The sequence below is a fragment of the Atractosteus spatula genome, chromosome 7, assembly GCF_055471065.1.
Source record: "Atractosteus spatula isolate fAtrSpa1 chromosome 7, fAtrSpa1.hap1, whole genome shotgun sequence".
NCBI classification, from domain to species: Eukaryota; Metazoa; Chordata; class Actinopteri; order Semionotiformes; family Lepisosteidae; genus Atractosteus; species Atractosteus spatula.
Genome location: NC_142712.1, coordinates 15,982,591 through 16,008,083, shown reverse-complemented (window position 1 = coordinate 16,008,083; position 25,493 = coordinate 15,982,591). Strand labels below are relative to the sequence as shown.

General features: G+C 38.9%; 1 protein-coding gene across 1 annotated transcript; it reads left to right on the top strand.

Annotated features, from left to right (window-relative positions):
* The first annotated feature begins 4,926 nt into the window (after window positions 1-4,926).
* trmt9b (tRNA methyltransferase 9B) lies at window positions 4,927-24,914 on the top strand. The gene is made up of 4 exons (XM_088922124.1): window positions 4,927-5,593; window positions 17,725-17,926; window positions 20,825-20,998; window positions 22,945-24,914. Exons 2-4 carry the CDS (start codon window positions 17,773-17,775, stop codon window positions 23,964-23,966), a joined length of 1,350 nt encoding a protein of 449 aa, XP_088778250.1. The 5' UTR covers window positions 4,927-5,593; window positions 17,725-17,772; the 3' UTR covers window positions 23,967-24,914.
* Window positions 24,915-25,493: the final 579 nt, after the last annotated feature.

Genomic DNA, 25,493 nt, shown 5'->3' with positions numbered 1-25,493 from the left:
TAATTGCGAGTGTTTATATAGCGAGGAATCGCTTCACTTAATTAAAGGCTACGTTTGCAAAATCCTAATTGTTCATGTCCATAGTGGAATTTAGCTGAAGTACCGAGGTTAATACCTTTCCGAAAAGTCCCATAGGATCCCACGATCCCATCAGAAAAAAAACAGTATGTCTTACACCACAGCGCCTACCGTTAGGGACATCGGTTTTAAAAATCTAATTATTTTCATTTGTAGATCATCCAATGATCTTTCTCCGCACCTTGCAACCTTCAAACTGTTATCACCAGCAATGAGTATTAGGATAATCAGCCAGTTTTTCCTAATTCTCTAATAAAAATTGCACGATACATTTTTTCGTTTACTCTGAGAAAATTTAAATAGGGTGACACAATGGCACAGTGTTGCAGCCTTGCAGTGCTGGGGTCCTGAGTTCAATTCCCAGGCTGCACTCTGTGTGGAGTTTGCATGTTCTCTCTCTGTTGTTGTCCACCCAAAGTCTAAAGAATTACTAGCAGGTTAAGTGGTTATTCAAAGTGATGGCAAATGTTAAGTACTTTATTACATTTTATTACATATCCCTCAGAAAATAATAGCAATACATTAATTTTAGTACACATTTGAACAAAAATGTTACAATTTCTAGTTCATAAGTCTCAGAGGACTGAATGTATTTTTCATTAATCTTTTAAAGTACCCACAATCCAGTACTATATAATTGCATTCATGTTATTTGTTTAGAAAAAGCAGTCAAAACTTTGGTACAGTTCAGTAAAATAAAACAGGCTTTCCCCCTGTGTATTCAAAGTGTTTGTCTGATTAAGTCACACGGAATATATTAACAATACCATTGAATTAACATTGTGTAATTTCCTTAAGGGAAACTGCTGTATTGTTAGTGATTAGGAAGCAACAACCAAATCACTTTAGCAACAGAGACAACATGAACTAAAACAGAGTTTGGGAGAAAACAGAACATGATACAGTGTATGCCTTGAACACAAAATCCTAGTTCCAAGATCTGATTTTCATATTTACGTTTCAACATTTTCATTCATCTGTACCACATTTTGGGACTTATGAACACTTGTTGTGGTTACTGGAACATGTACCTGGAAAATAACAGCTAACCCAGGGCAGTCATTCTTTTGAACAGCCAGTCATTTTTATTCTTCTTTGCTTTAATTGGAAAATGCTGTCAAGCATGAACACGCAGGAGACAGAAATGTTTTACCTTCTGAGCGCCTGACCTTTTGAATATTAACATTTTAAGGTGTACATTTAATGTCCCTTCCTGGAAATATTTACTCAGAAAAGAAAATATCCATTTTAAACTGGAATTGGTTTCCCACAATTTCATTTTCAACAGTTCTACTCTTTTGAAACTCTTTTTTATGAACAGCACATACGATGGACCAGGTTTAAAGGAAAAATGAAGTGAGACTTTAACTGGAATTCAAAACCTGTGATTCCATGATACCTTGAAGCAATACAGAAGCTTACTTTTCAGAATATACAGTATTCTATCACAAAAGGAAGTAGCGAGTCTAGTTTTATTTCTTTGTTTGCCAACAAGATGAAAACAGAAATACACTGAAGGCCTGTCAATATACATCAACAGAACAACTGTGACTAGGAAGGTTATAAAAATAGTTTATGATGTGATAAATAACTGATGTGAAAATTAAGGGGCAAAAAATATCATGTAATAATAAACTGATATGCTAAAATGTAATAATACTGTATACAGATGTACTTCTAAAGAAATCTGCCAGATTGTTTGTTTTGTCAGTAACACACTCTGTATCCAGTAAATTTATGTATACATCCATTTATTTGAGTCACTGTAAAGAGAACCTCTCAAAACATCAAACTATAAGTAACCTATAAATATCAAAATGACAGGCGATAACACTTGTCAGAGGCACTTTACTGAATTGCTAATGCATTTTGAGAGAAATAGGAATTCCTGAATGCATACACTTACACTAACACTTAATGGAAAAAGCTGGTGAATTTGGTCTATTCTTGGGCTCATCTTAAGCAGACTGCATCAACAATTTTGTGGGCTTGTCATAAATCTGTGTTTACTGATGGTGAAACATAAAAGTCAGGTTTTCACCGAGAGATTGTTATCCACTCTGCACTGGTTTCTTGGCAAGAAAACATAATCACAAGATATTTGTGATGTGTAGAAGTGATGTGCACCTTAGACCCAAGGATGTCTTTGTTTTCAGGCAAGAAAACAAATAGCATATGAACCAGAGGGCAAGATTCTTACATTATTCCAGCATGTACTGTATGGTAATAGCTGACTGAAGTCACACTTTTCAGTACAGTCTGGCAGGAACATTGCTGTAATTTACAGTATAAATATAAAACTGAGCTGCCTGAGTCATACTGGTTGGAGTATCTTCAAGGTATCTTACATTTGGAGAATAGCCATTTCACAACCCGTGACAATCCTTTAGGATGCCAAAACTACATTACTGACCTTCAGAGCTGTCAAGGTTTCAGTGTGGCAAAATTGGACTCATCCCTGAAATATTCTTCTATTTCATAGTGTAATGCTGAAGAACAAACGTGTCGTACAGTATATGGAGTATCTAACAAGGATGGTATGATGGCACTACTGCCTCCCAGCTTCACAGTCTTGGATTCATCTCAAGCCTCAGGTTTCTGTTCGTGTGGAGTTTGCATGTTCGCCCCATGTTTGAGTGGATTTTCACTGAGTGTTCTGGATTCTATTTAACTTCTGTCTGAGGCCCTGCCTCAGGTCTACAAAAATGGCATGCTGTTCAGAAGAGGTGCTACATTCTCTTAGGCCCTACCTTGTGTCCTAGGCTCCAACTTGTGGGGAACCTTACCAGGATAAATGACTTTATGATAATGTACAGCTACCTTATTACTTTTGGGCTCTCTGTTTGATTTTCTATGCTCAATAAAAAGGCCTACTGACTGGGAACCTTATATTTCAAACATCAACTCCACTGCTCACAAAAAGGAAAAGAAAAATACGAAGTAAAGCTGTTTGCAACATTTTAATTCAGGTTTATAGACTAGTTTTTTCTTCTTGATGTCTAGGAGGAGCTGCAAATAGTTACTGTGAAAAGATTAGTTATACAACAGGGAGTAGTTTGTGAGCAGTAGGAAAGCAGAGTTTTCAAATGACTGAAAGAAGATAAGTCCCTTGAAGACTTCTTTATGATAGTAATATTGCAACAGCTGTTTTAATGCCCACTGAGTGCCCCTGTTTAGAAGAATATGTATTATTCACAATAACAAAATTATTCTAAAGCCAGCCATTTGAATAACAATCATTGCTTTCATTTCTGTTAGCTCTGCTGAAGTGACTTTTTTTTTAAGATGACAAATGGGGGCAATGAGTCTCCCAAATCATATCTCGCCCACAGATTACAGGATGTTGCTGAGAAGACCTCAGGTGATATTTTTACAGTCTCCTTAGCAACAGAAGTACTGCTTATAACTAACATTCCATTCCATAGTTGGAATGGAACAGTGACTGCATATCAAAGCAGATAGACAGAACTGCCAAGGCGATACTTCTTTGGAAGAATAACTAAAGCATACCACATACAGTATGAAACAACTTTGGAACCCTTTAAAATCGTATCTGATTTCCTGTGCCTGGAAATAAACATTCCCAAGGCATTTTGTGCCATATCCACACAAACATTTACCACTTTATTGACTTGCCTTATCTTTGTTTCTCTTAACCAAACAAGAAAAGATTGTACCCATGTCATTTTGTCTATTGTGTCATGAATCTCGGCTACTTCATTTAACAAAGAAAAACACTAATGTCTCACTATGAGTTTCTAATACCTTCAAACCCATAAACCTCTCTGGCTTTAAGGACAAGGTTTGGGATAAGGAGGGACATCTTCTCTTTTCTAATAACAATTATATTACAGACAATTAGATTCCTGTGTCCTAGCAAAAAAAGCTCAGTCGCACCATTCTTATCTAAGTGATTAGTCCATCACTCCCAACAACCAACCAGAAATACCTGCTTCAAGCTAACAGGCAGTGGTACAGTGGTCTCTGCCTACAGTACAACAGCACTCACAATAGTTGGCTCCAGGCAGCAACCCCATCTCTCAAGACACACACTACTGTACAGAGCCTGACTTGTTAGTGCACACAAATAAAACAACGGCAATATACATACAAAAATATTACAAATCAACAAATACAAGCCAGTTATCAGTTCTCAGTATGCCCCAAGGCAAATAAGGTGGCCAGCCTGAGGGTGCCACTGGCCCACAGCTCCTCCTCTACACAGCTACAATACATTATTCTGCAATGTTTTACAAACACCTCTAATGGTGTTGCGGCAACAGTGGACAAACATTAATGTGCTATCTGACCTGAAGGATTAGATGAATTTTTAAAAAATGCAGTACGAGAGATTTTAAATGTTGATACTGTAAAAACCGTTGCCTGCAAATTAAATACTTCTAAATGCTTGTAAAGTACTATTGCAGTTAGCTGACCCTCTTCCTCACTAGGGTCAATACAAACTAATTTGGGTGGGGGGTGGCTTAACCCTCTGTCCTGTAAAGCTCATTCTTAAGAACATATTCATCACAAAAGAAAACAGACAACAGAACTTTACAAACTCATATTCCTAAAAGGGTTTATAAGTACACATAACAAAAAAAAACCAAATACATATTCTAAATATTTTTTATATTTGCAATTGACACACTCACAAGAACGTGGTTTGTCCTTTCACAAACTCTCTATTATAATGATAAAGCTTAAGCACTTGACTCTTCTAGCCCTTTTTTTCCCCACAACTCTTCCGCTCTCTCTCTACTCGGCTTTTGTATTCTATAATGATAGTCACAGCCATAATACCCGACTCCCCGACTGTGTAGTTACAGTAGTTGGCATCTCAAAACTGAACTCGCAGGCATGCGTGTGCATGCCTTGTGATGGACTGCTGTCCGGTCCAGGATGTGCCAATTCTCTGCCGTGTTAGGATCGAGCTCCCCGTTAAACTGTACTAGAGGAAATTAGTGAACACGGAGAGATACTTGTTTGTGTGTTTGCTGCTTTAAAAATCCTAAAAAGCAGAAAGCTTTTAAAAGCTACAGCCGGCAGGTGACAGGCAACTTCCTTCCTCATGCTTGCCTCAGTTTTTGGCGTCTGGGAGTCATGTGAGCGCGCTGCCCAATGAAAGCCGTCGATGTGTCTGCCTGCTTTTGTGTTGGCTGCGCGTTAACTGGAAGCTGCCGATGGCTGTTACATGTCCCCACTCTTTTAATTTCATAACGTGGCTGGGAGGCAGTCGAAAGGTAGCAAAATCAATAAGATGGAAGATGTAGCGGAGAAAAAATGACTGTGCGCTTCATGTAGCATCAGTGCTTTAAAGGAACGATCACAGGGTCGTCTGCTTCGAAGGCGTCTAGCGCTGTTCCCTCGGTGTCCGTGCGCTGGTTGCCACAGCCCGCTGTGATGGAAATGCTTTGAAATGATGCTTGGTTGAGGCTGTAGGATAGAAAGTTTTTAAAAAACAAAACAAAAATGACATAAGACCGCCGCGGGTGACTTCCTATTTAATGACATGGTGAGTATATGTATATATTTCAATTATATGTTTAAAGTGAATTTTTGAAACGAGTTGCTGATCGGTGTTTCAGGAATAAATATCAACTTTCCAAAATAATTTACATTGCATTGACCGTTGCAAGAATTCCGTTTTCCAACAGGGAGATTTTTACGAAGTGTGCACTAGACTGCTGTATATTGGTATTGATTGATGAACCTCGCATGTCAAAACTCCAATAACAAACATCGGAAAAGTGGTGATAAAACACAGTTGTGACATTTTTTAATCAGAAACATACGTTTACATAATTTTTAGACTATATTCATTAAATAAGAAGTTGTTATAAAACTTGAACATAAGTAAGAAATCAGATTTGTATTTAGCTAAGTGAATTATGGGTGATGGACAGCACTTCCTATTATGAACACGTGCCTTGTCATTGATTTCCATCGCTCAAAAAATAACTCCAGTAGCGTCGTAAAGACGAAACGGCAATGAGATGTTGAACAGCATTGTCTCCTGTTACCTGTAATTAAGTGAACAGGTCCAATAATGACTTTTTAAATCACACAATATTATCATTTATAACGTAATTTATTCTGTGGGGAGTACCTCTACGTTATGTTGTACAGTATTTCTGTTGAGTAGATTTCCTTGAGCAGGCTATCGATTGCAGGAATAATTCTTATACAAGTACGTTTCACGGTACACTTTTTTTTGTGTTTCGACCCTCGGCTTTTTCACCAAGAAAAAAAGCCTTCTAAATGTCTCCCAAATAGTTTTATAATGACTTTTACTCCTTTAAATCGTAATTGAGAGTTAAATGATAAAAATGCATCAACGATTTCACGAGTCCCTGTGTCCTGAAGTTCCCAACCAAATTATAAAATCACAAGTGTTGCCGTTTCATAAATCAACAGTTTACATTTGCATGCATTTCCTAATGGGTGTACACTTAAAACCTGTCCACCCTGAAATCTATGTAAATATTCCAGTAAATTTTGTTCCAGTTCCAGCGGACCCATTCTACAGGTACCTGCACAATAGTTGGTGTCAATGAATATCTTCAGATTCACCTCAAAGGGATTGTTTTTTATTTTCAAAAACCAAACCTTTCCAACATGTTTGTTTATTCCGAGGCATTAAAAAGGCAACAAATCTGTCGACTTTTGAATTTTAAAATGTCACCCAGTACCCAGAATATGAAGATACCATAATATCATAAGATACTGAAGGGTTGATTTCATTTAATCATTGAATGTCTTTTTTTGTGACTGTATTCAGGTGTATGTGGGTTCAGGGGCTAGTGGTTCATTTCCATTCTATTAAACAATGAAACTTCTGTAGTTTTAATGTGATTCTCAGAAAAAGAGAAACATATCTTATATGTACTACTATCTAAATAATCTGATTCCATCAACAACTCCACTCAGTTGAGGCGGGTCTTTTGCTCACTGTACCCAGGATTAAAGCTTTGTCTTTCCCATCTCCACTGTTCTAGAATGCCCTTCCTCAGACTCTGTGAGAGACAAATTCTTTGAGTCTCTTTAAATCCAAACTCAAAACTCACCTTTTCACCAAGGCCTTTATCTGCTTGCTCTACATTCCATCTATATAAACCTGTATGCTCTTGTTTATTTGTCTCTTTCACTTTTTATTGTACTTTTTTTCCTTTATCACTCTGTACAGCATCCTTGGGTTTTGGAAAGGCACTTTATAAAAAAACATGACTTAATAACATTTATTATTTAGGAGTAACTTTAATAATAATAACACACTATGTTCCATTTCTCAATTTGAAACAAAGAGTGTACCAAGATATTTTTCCGTTTACCTTTGTTAATTAAAAGATTCCTTATTTTCATCCGTAGGTTCCATGAAAACCTTCTGTGGTCTTGTGGTTTGTAGCAAGGGCAGCTCAGTGAAACGCCACACTTTCCACTGCAGGAAATCTCATTTGTCCATGTCCTTCAGAGGACGATAAGTGATGCACGTCACTGAATAAACTAATTGTTTTGTGGTGACTATAAACAACCTCTGAGCAACAGTGGGGATCCTGCAATGACCCATCTGTTGCTGCCAGGAGACGGAGTCTCATTGTGGTTTATCTTTTGATTTTTAGGGCATCATCTAGCTTTGACACAAGCTCGTATCACGTCAGTTCTGTGCTTTATCCTCAAGCTTGTTTTATTTTTTTAATTTTCCTTGGTTAGAGGTTCAGTGGTGGACAGGGCCCAGATACCAAAGATAGATCTGAATGGCAGTATAATTTATTGTTCCACAGCAGCCTGCCCAGTATGGACTGTCTTCCAAAACTCCAAGGCTTAAAGTGTATTATATCAGTATATAGAAATATGATATACAAAGTACTGACAGTGCTTCCTTAGAGATTAATGTATTTCTCAATCGTATTGAAAGTGAACAGAATTTGAGAAATCCTTAGTCCAACCATCATTTTCCTTGCCCATGACCATTTGGGAGTCTTGATTGCAGTATTGATGTTACACAATCTTGTTTGTTGTCAATTTGTTTCTTTTTCTGTTTCTTCTTGTTATTCCAAGCATATGTCTTTCCACACTGCTGTGGTTCAGTTGTAGCTTATACATGTACAGTATATAGTTTTTGCATTCAGGGTCACCACAGTGTGTTATTAATTGGTTGTGTTAGTCCTTGGGATGTGTTTTGGCTCATTGTTTTAAACAGGAAAGGATACCACTGACCAGGAATGCAGAAAGCTGGTTCTTGGGGGAAAAAAGGCACTGTTACAGGGGTTCTGTAGATAAGAAATCTCCTCTCTCCTTCCACCTGCAGCCTTAAAAGGATTTTGATCTGGAAAAAGTCAAGGCTAACAGGTTTAAAGTTCTGAAGTGTGTTCTCTTTTAAAGTGTGTTTTTGTGTTGATTGTTCTCTGAAATATGAAACCTGACATCTCTTTCAAAATCACCATATCCACCTGCCATTAGTGAGGTCTTTTTAGTTACTGGAACTTATGAATTTTTAATGTGAAAACATTCCTATGCAAAACCTGTGGGTATGTAAGTGGGGGTTACCCAAGAGATGGTCACGGAATGAAAACAGGCAATTTGTGATTGCTGTTTAACTCAAAATATTTTATAGGATAAGTGTTCACCAAGGGTCTCCAACTCTTTTCCTGGATAGCTGTCGTGACTGAAAGTTTTTTAGGTTCATAAATTGTCCCATTGGCCATTGACTAGCTGATTCTGTTCACTAAAAACTCCAGCAAGACTGAAACCCTACAGAACGGAGGTCCCAACGAGTCATATCAATAACTAGTTCCACTGCTTAGAGTTAACAGTCAATGTATTTTACCTGTCACCCTTATGTGCAAATAAAATATTAACTGTTTTAAACAATACTGAAATGTTTAATTGGAAAGAAAAGCTAGGTTTGTTATATTGCATAAAATAAATCTTTGATGTTTCAACTGAGTAAAAAATTGACTATTGGAAGGGACACTTCATAAAAAGAGCAAAGTGGGAGCTGTATAATCTCTTCTCATCACCTGCTCTCGTCAATGGTGTAGTCAGCTGGCCCAACTGGCCCTGTCAGATGGTGCAATTGAACACCTGAACCTTATCACTGCCACCCTCCCCCATTGGCAGTGAATATCTTAAGACAAAGAAAATGTTGAAGGGATACTTTCAGCTCGATAGAGCTCAACTCTCTTAAGTGACTTAAAAGCTTAAGTAATCCCTTCCATTGTGATATCAGCATAACAGTTCACAATCCTATCTGCAAAGTTGCTAAAAGAAGCGTTATTTTTACAGCTACTGTATGTGCTGCTGGCCTGCACTTCGTTTTCTGCAGTGACTTGAAGTCACTGTTGATTTAAATTTCCATTTTCAATACCGATGGCAGGAAATCTCTGTAGCAGTGCTCAGCTGCACGCTGGTAAGACAATATTCCTGGCTTCTTTCAAGAAAAGATTTGATGAGATCTCAAGGTCAATAAGCTAACAACCAAATGGCCCCCTCTTGTTTGCAGTTTTTCTAATGCTCTCGTGTTAATGGAAGTGAAAAATATCAGCTCCAGATACAGTGCACCTGGTGGGGGGAATCTGATTGGTCTTTTTCCATTAGTGTCTCACAAAGAGATGTTTATATATATATCTAGATTTTATATATTATTTCAGTACTAGTGAGGTCAGAGGTGGAAGCCAAAACTGCCATTTGAGTAACCTACAAACTTGTCAGTCATCAGTAGGTCAAATAAACCAAACCTCTTATGACAACTGTTTGCAGCACCATCATCTGAATTAAGAGCTACAAGAGAAGATGTACTCTTTATGTACATACACTATGAACTAATGTCAAAATTAGGAATGTCAGGCTTCATTTTATGTGCTTATGTGTCATTTTATAATCCATCCACAAGCAAGAATGAGTAGAATAAGACATACTGTAACTGCATTTGTTAATAATCACCATCTCTGTTTTCCCTTTGTGCTAATAACTTGTAACGTGTCCGTGCCTTTGTTAATTTTGTTGTTATTTAATATGAGATGCGATTGTTATTCAGCCTGCTTCACAACCACTTCAGTGACATTCTTCAAGATACACTGGCTGTTATGCAGTAAATATGAAGCTGGACAGTGATGAATGAAAAGGCCCATTTGTATCTCAAAATCACAATTATTGTTTATAGTCTACCAGACCCAGTAGAAACATGGTTAGGTAACAATGACATTTTTAGATGTAACATTTCATTTTTCTGAAGAAAAACACTAAACAAGCACAGAGAAATTTGCAAACAAAAAGAAGGCTGGATAGGAGGTGTCACAGAATAAAAATGAGAAACGGGGCTAAACAGAAAGGTTGTATATGAAAAATTATCTGTTAGGGCTGAGAGTTTTTGCCATAGAACAATTTCCAATTCTTGTGGTAAAGTCAAGAACGTTTCACTTTTAACAGATTTAAAAATGTGCTGTTTTTTAATTTTAAAAATTGTGCCCTGTTTTTTTGCTGCACTCCAAGATAAAAACATTGTGCCAAATTAATTCTGGCTTAGAAAAGGTCTTGTGTCTGAAATAATGCATCGCATTTTTGAGGGAGCCCTATTTAAACATTATTTTTTAGAGAGGCAGGATGAAAGAATTGTGAATCTCTTGACCTGCTCAAAGAGATGTGTGTTCTTTTACAGTAGATGTAGAGTGACATTCAGGCCATGACCGCTTGACTGCTTTAATAGAATTATAGACTGAAAACCCTTACCTTAATGCTCCCTGCCAGTTTGCCGTTTCTGCAAGGCAGATCATGGATCATAACAGTAACTATGAAACTTTGCTGAGGACAGCCCCTTCTCTGGAGGTAAAGCAACCTGACAAATGAGGAACGTCACAGAGTTCTGTCTCAGGGAAAAAATTAGAAGTTGAAGTTTTTTCTTTTAACTTTTGAAGTTAAGGAATCTGACAGAAACCCTTTGGTTAAGTTCCGTCTTCGTTGTAGCCGTTATTTGCTTCTCCTGAAAAAGGCCTGAATGTCCTTATCTTAATTCCATGCCTGGAATGAGATCCAAATAATCTTTCATTACACTGTTGCCACAATCTCTATGTAAGCTGACACAAAGCCTGTCTTTTGGAGTATTAGTGATACTGATTATTTGACTTCCAGGGGCACAAAAGGCAAGATGTGACAAATGGCCTACTTGTATTGTTTCTCCTTACTAACTCTTTACCTAAAAAGGTTGTGGGCCTGTGGAACTAGCTGTCCAGCCATGTGGTTGAAGGCGATACTTTGGCTCCTTTCAAGAAAAAGCTGGATGAGATCCGTGGATCAGTTAAAGAGGAACTGCAACACTATTTTTATATTTTGGGTTTAGAAAATGTCAGCAATGATGAGTGCATTTCAAACCATAGCGAAAGTAAAATGTACACAGTAACTTGTAATACCTCCAATTTACATCACAAAATAGATGGAATTTCCAGTTATGCACAGCGCCATCTTCTACGATTCAGAACAAGGCGACAAAACTTCTGGTGAAGTACAGCGGCCCTCCTACATTGTAAACAAGAAGGGTTGTGAATACATCTCTTTCAATCCAATAGAAATATTGCTTTCGACTTCAAGATGGTTTTGCTGATAAATGGAACTTGTTAACTCCGCATGCAGATCATGTTGGAAACTTTCTGTGACAAATTGTCTATCACTCGTGCTTCGCATTACATTTGCTATTACAGATACTAGCGAGCAGGAAGGGCTTCATCATGTCACAATTTGTGGGAACTCTCGCTCTTCTTTTTGTAGCTGGCGCTAATATTGACTAGGACTAGGGTTCAAAACATCTCTATAAAGCCTAGAAAAAGGCATTTTTGAAAATGGTGAGCTTTCAGACTTGGAAAAGAAAGACTCCTTTCAGCTCATCTTTTATAGTGTTCTAGTACACACTTCCTGTTTACTTTAAGGATTTTAAAAAGGCTTTAGACAGATTTATTAGAAAACATATATCTCTCTGTGGCTATAAGATGTTTTACAAGACATCAGACACACATACTGTAGTTGCTACAGTAAGTCACTTAACACTGCCCACTCCTCCGACTATTCCATTGGACTAGTTTGACAGACACCATTAAGAGATCTGTGGCAAAACAGCCCCTAAAATTTCAGTAAAGCTGGGACTTCATAAGAGAGTCACTCTCAGCTGCTTTTTAATAAGGCTATTGGAGAGACCAGTTAGCAGTCACACCTTGTGGTTTGGTCTTTCTTGGCCTCCAACTGTTCATGAGCCATGAAAGAATTTCATTTACTTATTCCGGTTCCTTTTACCATGTGTGCAGTAATTGTAATTGAACAAAGCTACTTGTGTGTGTCCATAGATTTAAATCCATTTCAGTACAATAGCATATAATGGGGCCTGTAAATCCTGAAAAATATAATTTTGAATATACAGTATAGCAGTTTTCTACACAAGTAAAAATGTTGGTGTCTATGTATTACGGTAGGCAATAGCATTTAAAAAGAATACAATTGCATATTCCAAGTTTTTTATGGTTTGTGTTATGGTACGGTGTGAGTAAATAAAGGATGTGTGCTGTTCTTGGTTGTATATTAGCAAATCACAGTATCAGGTGTGGTTATGATCCTTGCTACAGCAATTTATTATTGGCAGGATCAATATAGCAATTATGTTGTTGGTTGTGTTAGACCAACCAAAGGACAGAAGTTGAGTGGGTTGAAAGGGAATGATGATAATACTAGTAATAAAACTGCAGAGCACATTTCCTTTATTATGATATTTACCATAAAAAACCTTATTCATGTTAAATAACTCAGTTGCTCAAATGCATACTGTAAATGGAAAGAAATAAAATGAACATCTCTAAATGTATTTGGATTTCTTTTTAGAATTACTCTGATTTTTCACATTTCTGGCCCAGGCCGATGCAATGAAAAACCTCTAATACAGGCGTTTCAAAATGTAGGTGCAGCATTGTTTAGTGTTTCATTCTTTAAAATCTTCATTACAGCATTATGATTCTAACATGCAAGTATTGATTAATGAATACAATAATCAGAACCTGAAGGAACGGTAAGATTGCACACTGTCCCACCACACCATTAGAGAAGAGCTTTCTGAAAACAGATAAAAGGGCCAAGATAAAGGGAATGGTCCATTACTTGGTATATTTCTTGATTCCCAAGGACTGTAAAGTAGTAACAGACCAGGCCTTTTGCTGGTGCGCAGTGGTAAAGAAGGCTTATGTAAGTGACCTCACAAGAGGCATGATGATTAGTGTGCTTTCCCCTTCTGCATTGCTGAAAGCAAAAGCAGAGCCTGCTAATATGTCAGTTCAGACGCTCTCCTTAAGAGAGAGTTTACAGGCTGTGGAGGGTGAATAAAAAAAAATGCCAGCAGGTACCTTCTGTACCTCTGTCCACATCTCATACAGAGCTGCTGTTCTCAGCTGTCTGGCCCAATATCTTCACAGATATCTGCAATGTGCTTCAGTTGTAATTGCTGCTGGAGGTGGGCTGACATGCTCTTCGAAGACTTTCTTTGATATGTTGGGGTTGGAAAGTTTGTTTCTGTATTTCTTTAAGCACGAGAAATATGCATGATAAAAGCTGGAAAAAAAAGATTAGCAATAATGTTGCTTTTGCACCCATTAGAAGCATCCTCATTACCTGCAATACAGTCACAGAAAGACAGATTTAGGGTGACTGTGTTTTCTGCACAGTACTTTTTTTAGCTACCGCTATTTGGTAGCCTGTCATTTTGCGATCTGGTCACAATTACTGTTTGCCTAATCGTTCTAAAACAATACGGCAGCATGTTAAATTGAAGGTAGCACTTTGCATTCTAATATATTCGAGCTCTCCTTGTGAGGATGACATGCAAAGAGAAGCCGGCTTCAGAGGGAATAACAAAATTTCAAAGGAAGCCGGTTGTTCATCTGAGACTGGGAAATGAACAGACATTTTACAGTGAGACAGTGACTCAGGGCTGCAATTTAGATTCAGTAATGATGGGAGTCCCAAGTCACGTAGTTCTAAGTGCCACTGTGTTTGGCGTGTTCCTGTAGATAATGCAGACAGCAAACCTCATGTTTCAGGTAAGACAGTACTTCACTGCCTTGTACTTTATTCGTCCTGACAGGAATGTGACTGCAGACCAGGAATAAATGAGACACGGTGCTCTGTAGCGTAGCTCATTAATGCAAATGATGGTCTCATTTTACTCAAGGCGCAAGCAAGGTTCCATAAATAAGATTAGGATGTGTCAGTACTGGTCTGAATATTATTAATATTAACTCTTTTCTAGCAGTAGCAGATATAGATAACAAGCCAGTTCAATCCAGTAACTCTAATGAGTCAAACCAGTAACTCGATAAATGAACTACTGTACCTTCAGCTTCCTTCTCAAATTAATGGAGTTCTTAATGGTGTTATCAGGGACTGCTCGTTATTGTTAGGTATAGAATCATCCTTGCTTAAACCTGGACTCAATTCTCCAATCTGTGTTTGTTTTGTAGTATTGCCTTTTTTATTTTGAGGAATTTGGTCATTTCCAAATATTTTTTTCTAATTTTATACCCTCCTAATTGTGTTTGGGTTTGTGAATTGCTTATTTAGTTGGCTTGGAGATACACCCCTGTAACACAGGAGAAGAATAATGACTGTGTACTCACCCGTATCATGTTTATCATTTGAAGGCAGATCAATAATGTTTCACAGCAGAGTTAGTTTTAACTGAAGGAGCAGTATCTCTCTCTGACAGCACTGCAAGGTCACAAACCCCCCCGACATCTCTCAATGGTAACTGCTGTATGGCACTTCTAGGGAGATGTCAGTCATTGTTGGGTAATGACTTAGCTCAGGGATGAACCAGCAACCTGTGAATTCGAGAGCAGAACCTGTATTTTGATTGAGCATCTTTCTGATTGAGACACGCAGGAGATCCTTCCTAAGTATATCTGTATATCAACTAAATATATAGTTAAAATATGATTTTTGTCAGTGTTTACCAAACTGTTTATTGTTTCCTTTGTCAGTGGCAAAAATGAGTTTGTTATAAGTTCCTCAGGGGTCTCTTACTATCCCATTAATATTTGAATGAGCTATCTCACTATTAACAGTACCTAATATAGCAGGTGTGATTCTATGGTTTTGACAGTGTCTCGGTGTGTATAGACCTATTTGTTAAATCTCTTGTTTTACTCTGCCAACACATTAAATCCAAATAAGATTGGATGAGGGAAGAAATCTACATTATTTTTCCTGGACTGATGGAGGTTTTAAGTTCACATCAACAGTATGCCAAAAATTCTGTCCTCTTTCACTGAAAGGCTAATGAAAAATTAGCCCATACAGATCTACTAAACTTAGCCTTGAGTTGTCGGCTGGCATAAATTGATTGAATAGTCAGTTCCTGCCACGTGTGTAAGCAGCAAGCTAACTAGAAACCAACACTTCCAAAGAAGAACTGAGCACATTATATGCTTTGGCATCTAATTGACAATTATTGCTTCCATTTTCACATTGTACTCTTCTCCTATCCTCTCCCATTTCTTCAGACAGCAATATAGTACGGTTTGACCAAACAAGCATATTTGTGCTGAAAATGACTGTTTCTCTAAGATATTCTTACATTAACATAGGCCTGCAGCCCACAGCTGGCAACCCTTAAAAGCTCAGCAGGTGTGAGTCAGTACCTGGATGGGAGACCTCCTGGGAAAAACTAAGGTTGCTGCTGGAAGAGGTGTTAGTGTGGCCAGCAGGGGGTGCTCACTCTGCAGTCTATGTGGGTCCTAATGCCCCAGTATAGTGACAGGGACACTATACTGTAAAAAGACACCGTCCTTCGGATGAGATGTAAGAGTCCTGACTCTCTGTGGTCATTAAAAATCTCAGGGTCTTTCTTGAAAAGAGTAGGGGTGTTACCCTGGCATCCTAGGCAAATTTCCCATTGGCCCTTACCAATCATGGCCTCCTAATCATCCCCATCTATGAATTGCCTTCCTCACTCTGTTATCCTCCCCACTGATTCCAGGTGCGTGGTGAGCTTTCTGGCGCACTATGGCTGTCGTCGCATCATCAAGGTGGATGCCACACATCGGTAGTGGTGGAGGGGAGTCCCCATTACCTGTAAAGCACTTTTGAGTGGAGTGTCCAGAAAAGCTCTATATGAGTATAAGCAATTATTTTTATTATTATTACATTTATCGGGAACCAGAATGTGTTGTATATATTGCACTCTGTTCATTAACAAATCTTGAATTTTGATTAAAGCTCAGAGTGCCAGCCTCTCGTGTTTAAAACATTGGGTCCAAATCTTACGCTGGTTGGACAGTGAATGTGTGATTTGGAAAGCGAGGAGAACTGAAGGGCTTCTTCTAGTTTAAATGTTCTCATAATTGTTGTCACAACTAGAATGCATAGAACTATACAAAGTACTGGAGGCCAGAACATAGAGCTTTCTTTTCCATGTAGGTCTGTCAAGGATTGTGAAATTCGAACCAGTAATGGAGAATCCATCCATCCATCCATTTTGTAACCACTTCATCAAATCCAGTACACCAATCCATCACAGGGCAGACAAACAGACATGGACACTTGCACACATTTGCACCAGGGTCAATTTTCCCAGATACTGGTATGCCTTTGGACTGTTGGAGGAAGTCGGAGACTACGGAGGAAACGTATGCAAAGATGTGGAAAGCACACAAACTCCACACAGGTGATATGGCAAGTCCAGATTTGAACCCAGGGCTCCAACACTGTGGGACAGCAATGCTGATCACTGCACCACTGTTACTTTCACTTGTATTCCATTACAGGGATTACTTTCCATGAAGGGATTACCTTTAACAGTAACCCTAACCCATTACAGTAACAAGTAACTGGTGTAAGGGATTTCATTTTTAAATTAAAGGGGAGCTGTAGTCACAATTTCTCAGACCATTTATTAAATCACTGCAACAAAATAAATTAAACGGCGGTATCTCAAAATTGTACAATTAAGCACAAAATTGTGAACGTAGTGAAAGTCCTGTATGGTCTCCACATTGTCGATATCTGCTGGTCTTGCCATGGGTGAGAGTGAGACTTCTTGCAAATTGTGATGAAAAACGGCCCTTCCTGCTCACTAGTCTCTGAAATGACTAATGTAATGTGATGTATGAGGGAATAAGTACATGATGCGCAGCAGACATTTCACCACAGAAATATTCCAACATGATCTTCATGGAGAGTTAATGTAGTATTTGTCGCCAAAACCTTCTCAAAGTTGAGAGCAATATTTCTATTGGATTAAAAGATGTATCCACAAGCCTGCTTCTTTACAATGTAGTAGGGTCTCTTTGAGCTTTTGCATGTTTTACATGTTACTGTGTGCATCTTTCTTTAATTGTAATTTGACTGACTTTAATTGTGATTGCACCGAGCAATGCCGATTCTTTCTAACCCAGAAATCTAAAAATAACATTGCAGTTCCCCTTTAACACGAAGTTGGAAAATAATTTTGAAAACGTTCAATTTTGAACAATGAAGTGTGTGTATTAGTATGTAACGTCATAGAGTACATTGCTTTGTAAAAGCAATTTCCCCTGAGCTTCTTACTATCTTCCTGCCAGTTCTGGAAACAAACAGCACCGAGCCAAAAAGTCTGTTTTTTTAATCCCTTTTGTATTCCAGCTGTAATATTCTGGAAGACAGATCGATGATTGCAGCAGGGGGTCGACAATGGATAAGGAGGCCAGCCGGCTGGAGAGGGATCACGTTCACAGCGTGTATGAAAAAATAGCTCCCTACTTCAATGATACCCGCTACAAAGCCTGGCCCAGAGTGCGCCAGTTTCTGCTGGATCAAGAGCCAGGCAGCATCATTGCTGATATCGGTATGTCCATTTTTCTTAGCTCTTTCTCCATCTTTACACCATGGTCATTTTTGTTAGGAGCTAGCTTATAGCCTTTTTCCACTCCATGGGTCCCTCGTTCTCAAAACGCTTACTGCAATACAAGTTAAAGCCGTTTCTTATTATTGGTCAACAGCGCAAGTAATTTCTGAAGCCCCACTGAAATGTTCCAGGGTGTGTAGTTCTTGGAGATACTGAGTCGTAAGGTTTTCATTAAAAACCAGAGCTGTCTGTGAATTACTTGAACCAATTTTAGGAGAAACTAAGATTAAAGTGATATTTAAAGTTTGGAAGATTGATGCTCTCTATGATCAAAATTGGAGATCACTACCCTTTAGGATGTTTAAGGGATCCTTTTTGTTTTTTTTAATGTTGCTAAAGGAAAGACACACAGTTAATCTAGCTTCCATCTATCTGTGCAGCTACCTGTCTCTCTGTTTATCCCTCTGTGTGTCTTTCTGTATATCCCGTCTTAACTCGCAGGCAAGTCATTCATTTGAGTGGCATGAAAAACTTTATCCCAGATTGACTAAAAATGAACAGTTACAGTTGAAAATGGCACAGTGTTTGTTTGAAATTTACTGTACTTTCAGGTCAAAAGCTGTTATCAGTCCAAGCCGACGGTTGATCTTTCGAGTTGATTCAGTTTCACAGCAACCTTGCTTTCCAAGATACTACATATGGTATACCTGAAGCAAGCACCAGCAAGTCCCAACATGTTCCTGTTTTAAATACTCAAAGAAAAAAGCCCTTTTAGTTATGAGCCTAATGTTTGTCAGTTTGCTGATGTTTGTTTGGTGCTTTGGAGTGGTGGGGGTGTTCCACATATGGAAATGTCAACGGGGGAGTACTAGGTTAGGTCCAAGAAAAAGGTCCTTCTTTACTTTTTTGAAAACATTGAGGGATACCTTTTTGTTTTTTTTTCAGTTGGGATCTAAAAAAAGATTTTAATCGTCTTCATTAAAAGCGTCCCAGATCCCAATCAAATAGTAACATTGGCTAACACCGCCAGTGTTGCAGAAGTGTGTAGTTAATCATAAACCTCACTTTATCTTCTTTATTAAGTACTTCTTGAGTAGAAGTGTCCCAAATCTTTTAAAGCTTGTATGCCAAAAACATCTATACAGGTTTGTAGTGGGAAGAAAGCAGACATGTATGTGAGAATTAAGCTACTGCTCAACAAATCAGTCACATTTATGGTCAGTAGCCTTTAGGGGATTCATGTCTTGACTTGTCAGGAGACCATGATGTCACGGCACAGGGTAAGTATGGCTTAAATAAGAAATGAGCAACAGTGGGACTTTTGTTTCAGGACTTTCCTTCCATGGCTTATTCTTACCTCTTGGGTGATGACTTTATGAGGCTGAAAAAACTATAAATCTTTCTATACTTTGGTTTAATTTAATTATTTTTAAATATTACTTTATTTTTTATTACATTATTTATAAAATAAACACTTCATATGGAAAATTCTTGATTCAAACATCATAATACAAGGATGATTTTAAAATCCCGCCAATCAGAACTTTGGCTACAGCAGACATTTTCTCGAGTCTGAAATTACATCTAAAACTCTTTCTGCAAGGAATAATAAATCACAAAGGCGGCACAGTGGCTGGCATCACTGCCTCGCAGTGCTGAGGCCCTGCGATGTTAGCTGTGTGGAGTCTGTATGTTCTCTCTGTTTAAATTTGAGTTTTCTCCGGGTGTTCCAGTTTCCTCCCACAGTCCAAAGACATACTGGTGTGTGTGCGTGTTTGTGTCTGTGTCTGCCCTGCGATAGACTGGCATCCCATCTATGGTATATCCTCCCTTGTGCCCGTTGCTAGCCAGAGTAGGCTGAAGCTGTTAGAAAATGGGTGGACGGATGATAAATTGCACTTCCAAGCTTTTTCCTTGATAAGACCATGACATTCTAACTTTGTTGTTAGAATTGGGTTTCCCAGATCAGCTTTTTCACTGGGAAACTATGCTTCTGATATTTCAGTCACATTGAAAAAGATATTTTGTAAAATTAAAAGTAAGAGCACTTCAGTGCGGTGGTTCATGCTGCTGTCTCATAGGTCTTTGGTATTGGTTTTGATATCAGTCTGGAGCTTTTTTCCATGAGGAGTTTGCATGTTCTCGTGTTTTCTCCGGCTTTGTGTTACTGGACTCTTAGCTGGCATAAGCTATATATATATAATATATGCTATATATAAAAAAAAGGTGTGTATATATATCACTATATGATATATTTAAATATTTTCAAATATTCTAGTTTTACTTTTCATGAATAGCTTCAAGTATCACTATCCTCTAAAAAACACAAGTTGCACTATTTGTTTCCATGATTTGATATAAAGGCTATGGTTTCAACAGAAGAAGCTTCTGTGAACTGTGTTTGTAGGACCAGTAGGGGGTGCTCACCCCATGGTCTGTGTGGGTCCTAGTGCCCCAGTACAGTGATGGGGACACTGTACTGTACAATATGTGTCATCCTTTCGGATGAGATTTAAAACTGAGGTCATTAAAAATCCCAGGGTGTTTCTCTAAAACAGTGTGTAACCCTCAGTGTGCTGGCCAAATTTCCTCCTGGCCTTTACCAATCATGGCCTCCACTAGCTAATTTGTGGTGAGCACATGGGCCTACACATCTGTGCCGGTGGAGGGAGTCCCCATTACCTGTAAAGAGTATTAAGTGGAGTGTGCAGAAAAGCGCTATATAAGTGTAAGGAATTATTATTATTATTATTATTATTATTAAAATAAAGAAAATAGCTCAAAGTTTGCTGCATTCTTCTCTACATCACTATATTACTAACCAAGTTATTTTTCTCAGTACTTCTCCCGTGAGGTACTTGACAAACTAATGTCTTTCCTTCTTGTTTAATGCTGCAGGCTGCGGTAATGGGAAATACCTCCATATCAACAGCGAGACCTTCAAGCTGGGCTGTGACTGCTGTCGCCCCCTGGTGGAGGCAGCCAGGAGCCACGGTCACGAGGTGCAGGTGTGCAATGGTCTTCGGCTGCCTTACCGGGATGGCTGCTTCGATGCTGTTCTCTCCATTGCAGGTACACAGCAGTGGTATGCTTCCTCACAGTATGCCCTTAGGGCAGTGGTCCGCTAGTCTGGCCCAAGGTATTCGCGTTCTCAATAAACTACTGGTGGGTTGGGTGGCATGGTGGCTCGGTGGTTAACGTTGCTGCCTCATAACACTGGGTTCAACTCCAGACCTATCTGGGGTGCTATCTGCCTGGAGTCTGTGTGTTCTCCCCATGTTTGCGTGGGTTTCCTCTGGGTGTTCCAGTTTCCTCCAGCAGTCCAAAGACACACAGGTAGATTAATTGGATTCTGGCAAAACTGGCACTGGTGCGAGTGTGTGTGTTTGTGCCCTGCTGTGGACTGCCGTCCTGTCCAGGGTGTATCCTGCCCTGCGCCCTTTGCTTGCCAAGATAGACTCTGGCTCCCCTGTGAATGAATGAAGTGGTTAGAAAATAGATTGACAGATAAACTGCTGGCCACTAAGATCTGGGTTAAACCAGGCAGACTCTTGTGGCAGTGTGTGCTTTGCATTAAATTGGGTTTTCAGGTTTCTGTTCTACTTAAGGTCTGAATTTGTTGGAGTCTTATACTGATTAGTAATACTCCATGCCGTACAATATTAATTTTCAACAAGGTTTGGGATTTACAAAGAGAACCAAAGTGCAGAATTCGAATTATGTTTTATATGTAGATAAGAGACTGTTGCGGTAAATTTCCATCCTCCATGAAGTGAGCATGCAGTGCTTTCTGTTTCCGGGGTTGCTTGTTCATTATTCATTTCACACACACGTATGCCGCATGGCTGTTGAGTATCAATTTGCCACTCATCTGTTTGCAATTGAGAAGATAATGTCCCTTTATTAAAGAATGAAGTGAATGAGGCTGCGAGTTACCAGGCTACAAATGATAAGTTATCTCTTTCAGAAACTGATGGTCATCAGGTTTTCAGGCAGTGAGTCACCAGGCAACGCAGACCACTTTTTGTGAAGTGCAAGTGGGTTGAAAAATATACGCCACTGACGCACGAAATCTGCATATTTATTTTAGCTTTTACTGTTAATGTACAATATGTAGGAGGCGGTTTTATGACGGGCTAGACAGGAAGCATAGAAAATGTGTTGGTGTGTATCCGTATCTCATTAGATGAGATTTATTTAAGGGTCCTGGAAATATGATTTTTTTTACAAAGGTGCTATGTTGTTATTCAATAAAATGTGGCGCGCATACATAATGGCTGGTATTTAGTCATGCACTACTTAAATGTTAAGTTCATTGTCTTGCTGTACCATTACAGTATTGAAGTAAATGATATCTCTTTCTGCAGCTTTGTTCACAGTTGCATGCGAAAAGCAATTCTCATTTTTATTTAAGTGTGTTGTAGAGTTGTTCTGACTTCCAGTCATTATCAACTGTTGCAGTATTTAACACTTGCCAGAATGACAAATTACAAAGAATTTATCAACTGTGTACCTTTGGTAATGGGTGAATTGCTGTGTTCCATGGATTAAATAGCATTTGCATAAAAAAAGAACAGTATTGTAATTTTAGAAAGCAAATACATTTCCTTGTGTGTTTCCAGTGATAATTACGCATAAGACCTACTTTGTCTAAGTGTCCTTGTGTGTAGAGCACTGTACATTGAACTTAAACCCCTTTACTAATGAGGAGAATTTGCACTGAAAAAATAGAACGTAAGTTTATTTACTGTAGGTTACTATGAGAGTGATACTTACATGTCTTGATCGGATGTAACAAAGGATGTTACTTATATAAAAGTGCATAAAGGTGTATATATGTTGGAGCACCAGGGACTTTTTTTTTCTTTTACTGACAACAACAAAATGATTTTGAGAAGATCAGAGGATTTGGGAGGCAGGAACCTCAGTACACGAGAGTATTAGTGTAGCTTCTTGGTGTGCCAGGACTGTTGTATACTTGATGGTGTCACCGTAATGGCCTCCCTTCTGTTTTTCAGTCATCCACCATTTCTCCACTAAAGAGCGCCGCATCCGGGCCATAAAGGAGATGGCGCGCACCTTGCGAGTTGGCGGGCGGGTGATGATCTACGTGTGGGCCATGGAACAGAAGAGGCGCAGGTTTGAGAAGCAGGACATCTTCGTCCCCTGGAACCCTCACCCCCCGTCCTCTCCCGCCACTAGGGGCTATCCAGGCAAAGCCAGGCAGGACCGGAGAGGCTCCAGTACTGGAGACTGTGCTAGCTATGGCACTGATGGCAGCGACAAGCACAGGAAGACAAAAAGCACATCCTCCGTCGCGGGCGAGGAGGAAACGGCATCCACTTCCCACGGGAAATCGAAAAAGCTCTGGTTTTTCTCCAGGTCGCTGGATTCAGTATTAGATTTTGGAGGTGCCGCCAATTCCAGGTCTACCAGGGAACTGAGCACGTCCTGTGATGACAGCACCCAGATGAAAGAAGCAAACGAGACTAAGGTCTTCGGGCTCAACAGAGGCATGGGTCTGATCAAGCAGGTCTCCAGCTTCTTCTCATCGAGGCACAGCTCTGACGAGGATGTCTTTGGGTCTGTGGTAGACCAGGACCCTCCGAAGCTCTCAAGGGTTGAGAGAAATGGCAACTCTGCCACTGAACAGCAGGGCCTGTCTGCTGCTATAGTCCACACGTGCGGCGCTGTGCCCTTGCCTGACCTCGTCACACATCAGAATATTGCTGTTGCCGACAAAGAGGCATGTGACCGTGCCTACAGCAACAGACTGCCCAGTGGAGAGCAGGAAGGCAGGCCCGAAAGAGAGGTACCACAGTTCTTTAACAGCACAGAAGGCACTCAGGACAAAGAGATGAATAAGCAGAACAAAATAAAGTCAGCAGACTCCTTCCTTCGCTACTATCACGTGTTCAAGGAAGGTGAGCTGCTGGAGCTCATCGAGAGGCATGTGGAGGAGCTACACGTGCTTCAGTCGTATTTTGATCATGCCAACTGGTGCGTCATCGCCGAGAAGGTCCAGGTTTGGCAAATTTAGATTATTTGTGAAGAATGCTGTGTTTTTAAAAGCCTGTTTCGAACCAAACTGCTTTCATTTCCCCAGCACTGATCTCAAAGTAATCATATAACACAGTAATATGTCTTTTCTTTTTGTTTTATATACTTGAAGAAACAGTGTCAGTGTAACTGATATACTGTACGCCTCAGTGTTTTAACAAGGTATTTAATTTGAAGTACTGTAGTATGATGTGGAACTCATTGCTCCCTAATGAGCTGGATGATTCTGTCTGATTTTAATGCAGATGTTTTGTATTGGAGTCTATGAAACAGTTGATTCTGTTTATAATACAGTAAATTTATTTACTAAAACATCTCAAGTAGCAATTTCTAGGATTCACTTGTTCAATAAGCCCGCAATATACATTAACATGAACATACAGTATATTTGCATGTACATCTGTTTCTCTTCAGTACTGAATAGAGTTTAAGTGTGCTGTCATACGGGTCATTATACTGATCTGTTTATTTTTAAACGCTTGTCTGATTTGTAATTGTCTATTGTCATGTGCAGCCAAAGAGTATCACTTCAATGCATAGTTTAATTCAAATATTGCTCAGGATGTGTTTTGTCCTCCTGAAGAGTTCTCAATATTGTTTGCATGCTTTCACTCCAAACTTGAATAATTTTTCTTGCCGCTAATTGTAAATAGTCAGTTAACAATGCTTTGAACCCATTATGTTTTTAGTATTGCAAGGTGGTTTACTGGTGTTAAATTGCCTCTAATTTGTATTTGTTAGCTTTCCAGACATTTCATAAATATTTTTAATATTTATTGAGCAAACGTGCAGTGGCATGACAAATCGTTTTAGTAAAAAATAAATTACTTTTTAATATTTTGAACTGTTCTGTGCAAACTGGTTTTGTACATTAATTTTAATATTTGTGTGTTCACAATCTAATAAATATATTTTTGTCCTTGGAAAATGAATGACCTTTGGTGATGTTTATTGCTAACACAGCATGAAGACATGCATATTTTCTTAAATAGCATATAAGCAAGTGAAATCTTACATTGGTTGAGGAAAGTTGGATTTCCTCCAAGGCTCACACTAATAACAAGGGCAGTTTTCCATTAACATAAGGTTTCTTTTTCTTCAGAGTTCTAACCTGTTTTAATTGAGTTTGAACAGTGGGAGAGATTCTATGTCATTTTAAAGGCCTACAGAGTACAAAGCCGTGATTGCCGTCATTATGGAAGTCTTCCACTGTCTGCTGTTCTCCTAAACTGACAGCTGCTTTTATTGATATTCATATTAATGTTTATGGTGTACTAAACTTGGTACCAAATAAAGAAGAAAAATACCTTTTATATTGTCTTTTGCCAGCTGCTGAAAAAATCCAGTCAATCAAAAGTTGCAAACGCACCTCAAAGAGGTGAAAATCAAATGCTTTCCATGCTCAGTGTTGTAGCTTTTTGAATATGATTAGAAATGGGAATCCACTTTATTTTTCTTTCAACAGAGTATGGTATACTTTTTGAGTATTGAAATTTAAATGCAATAA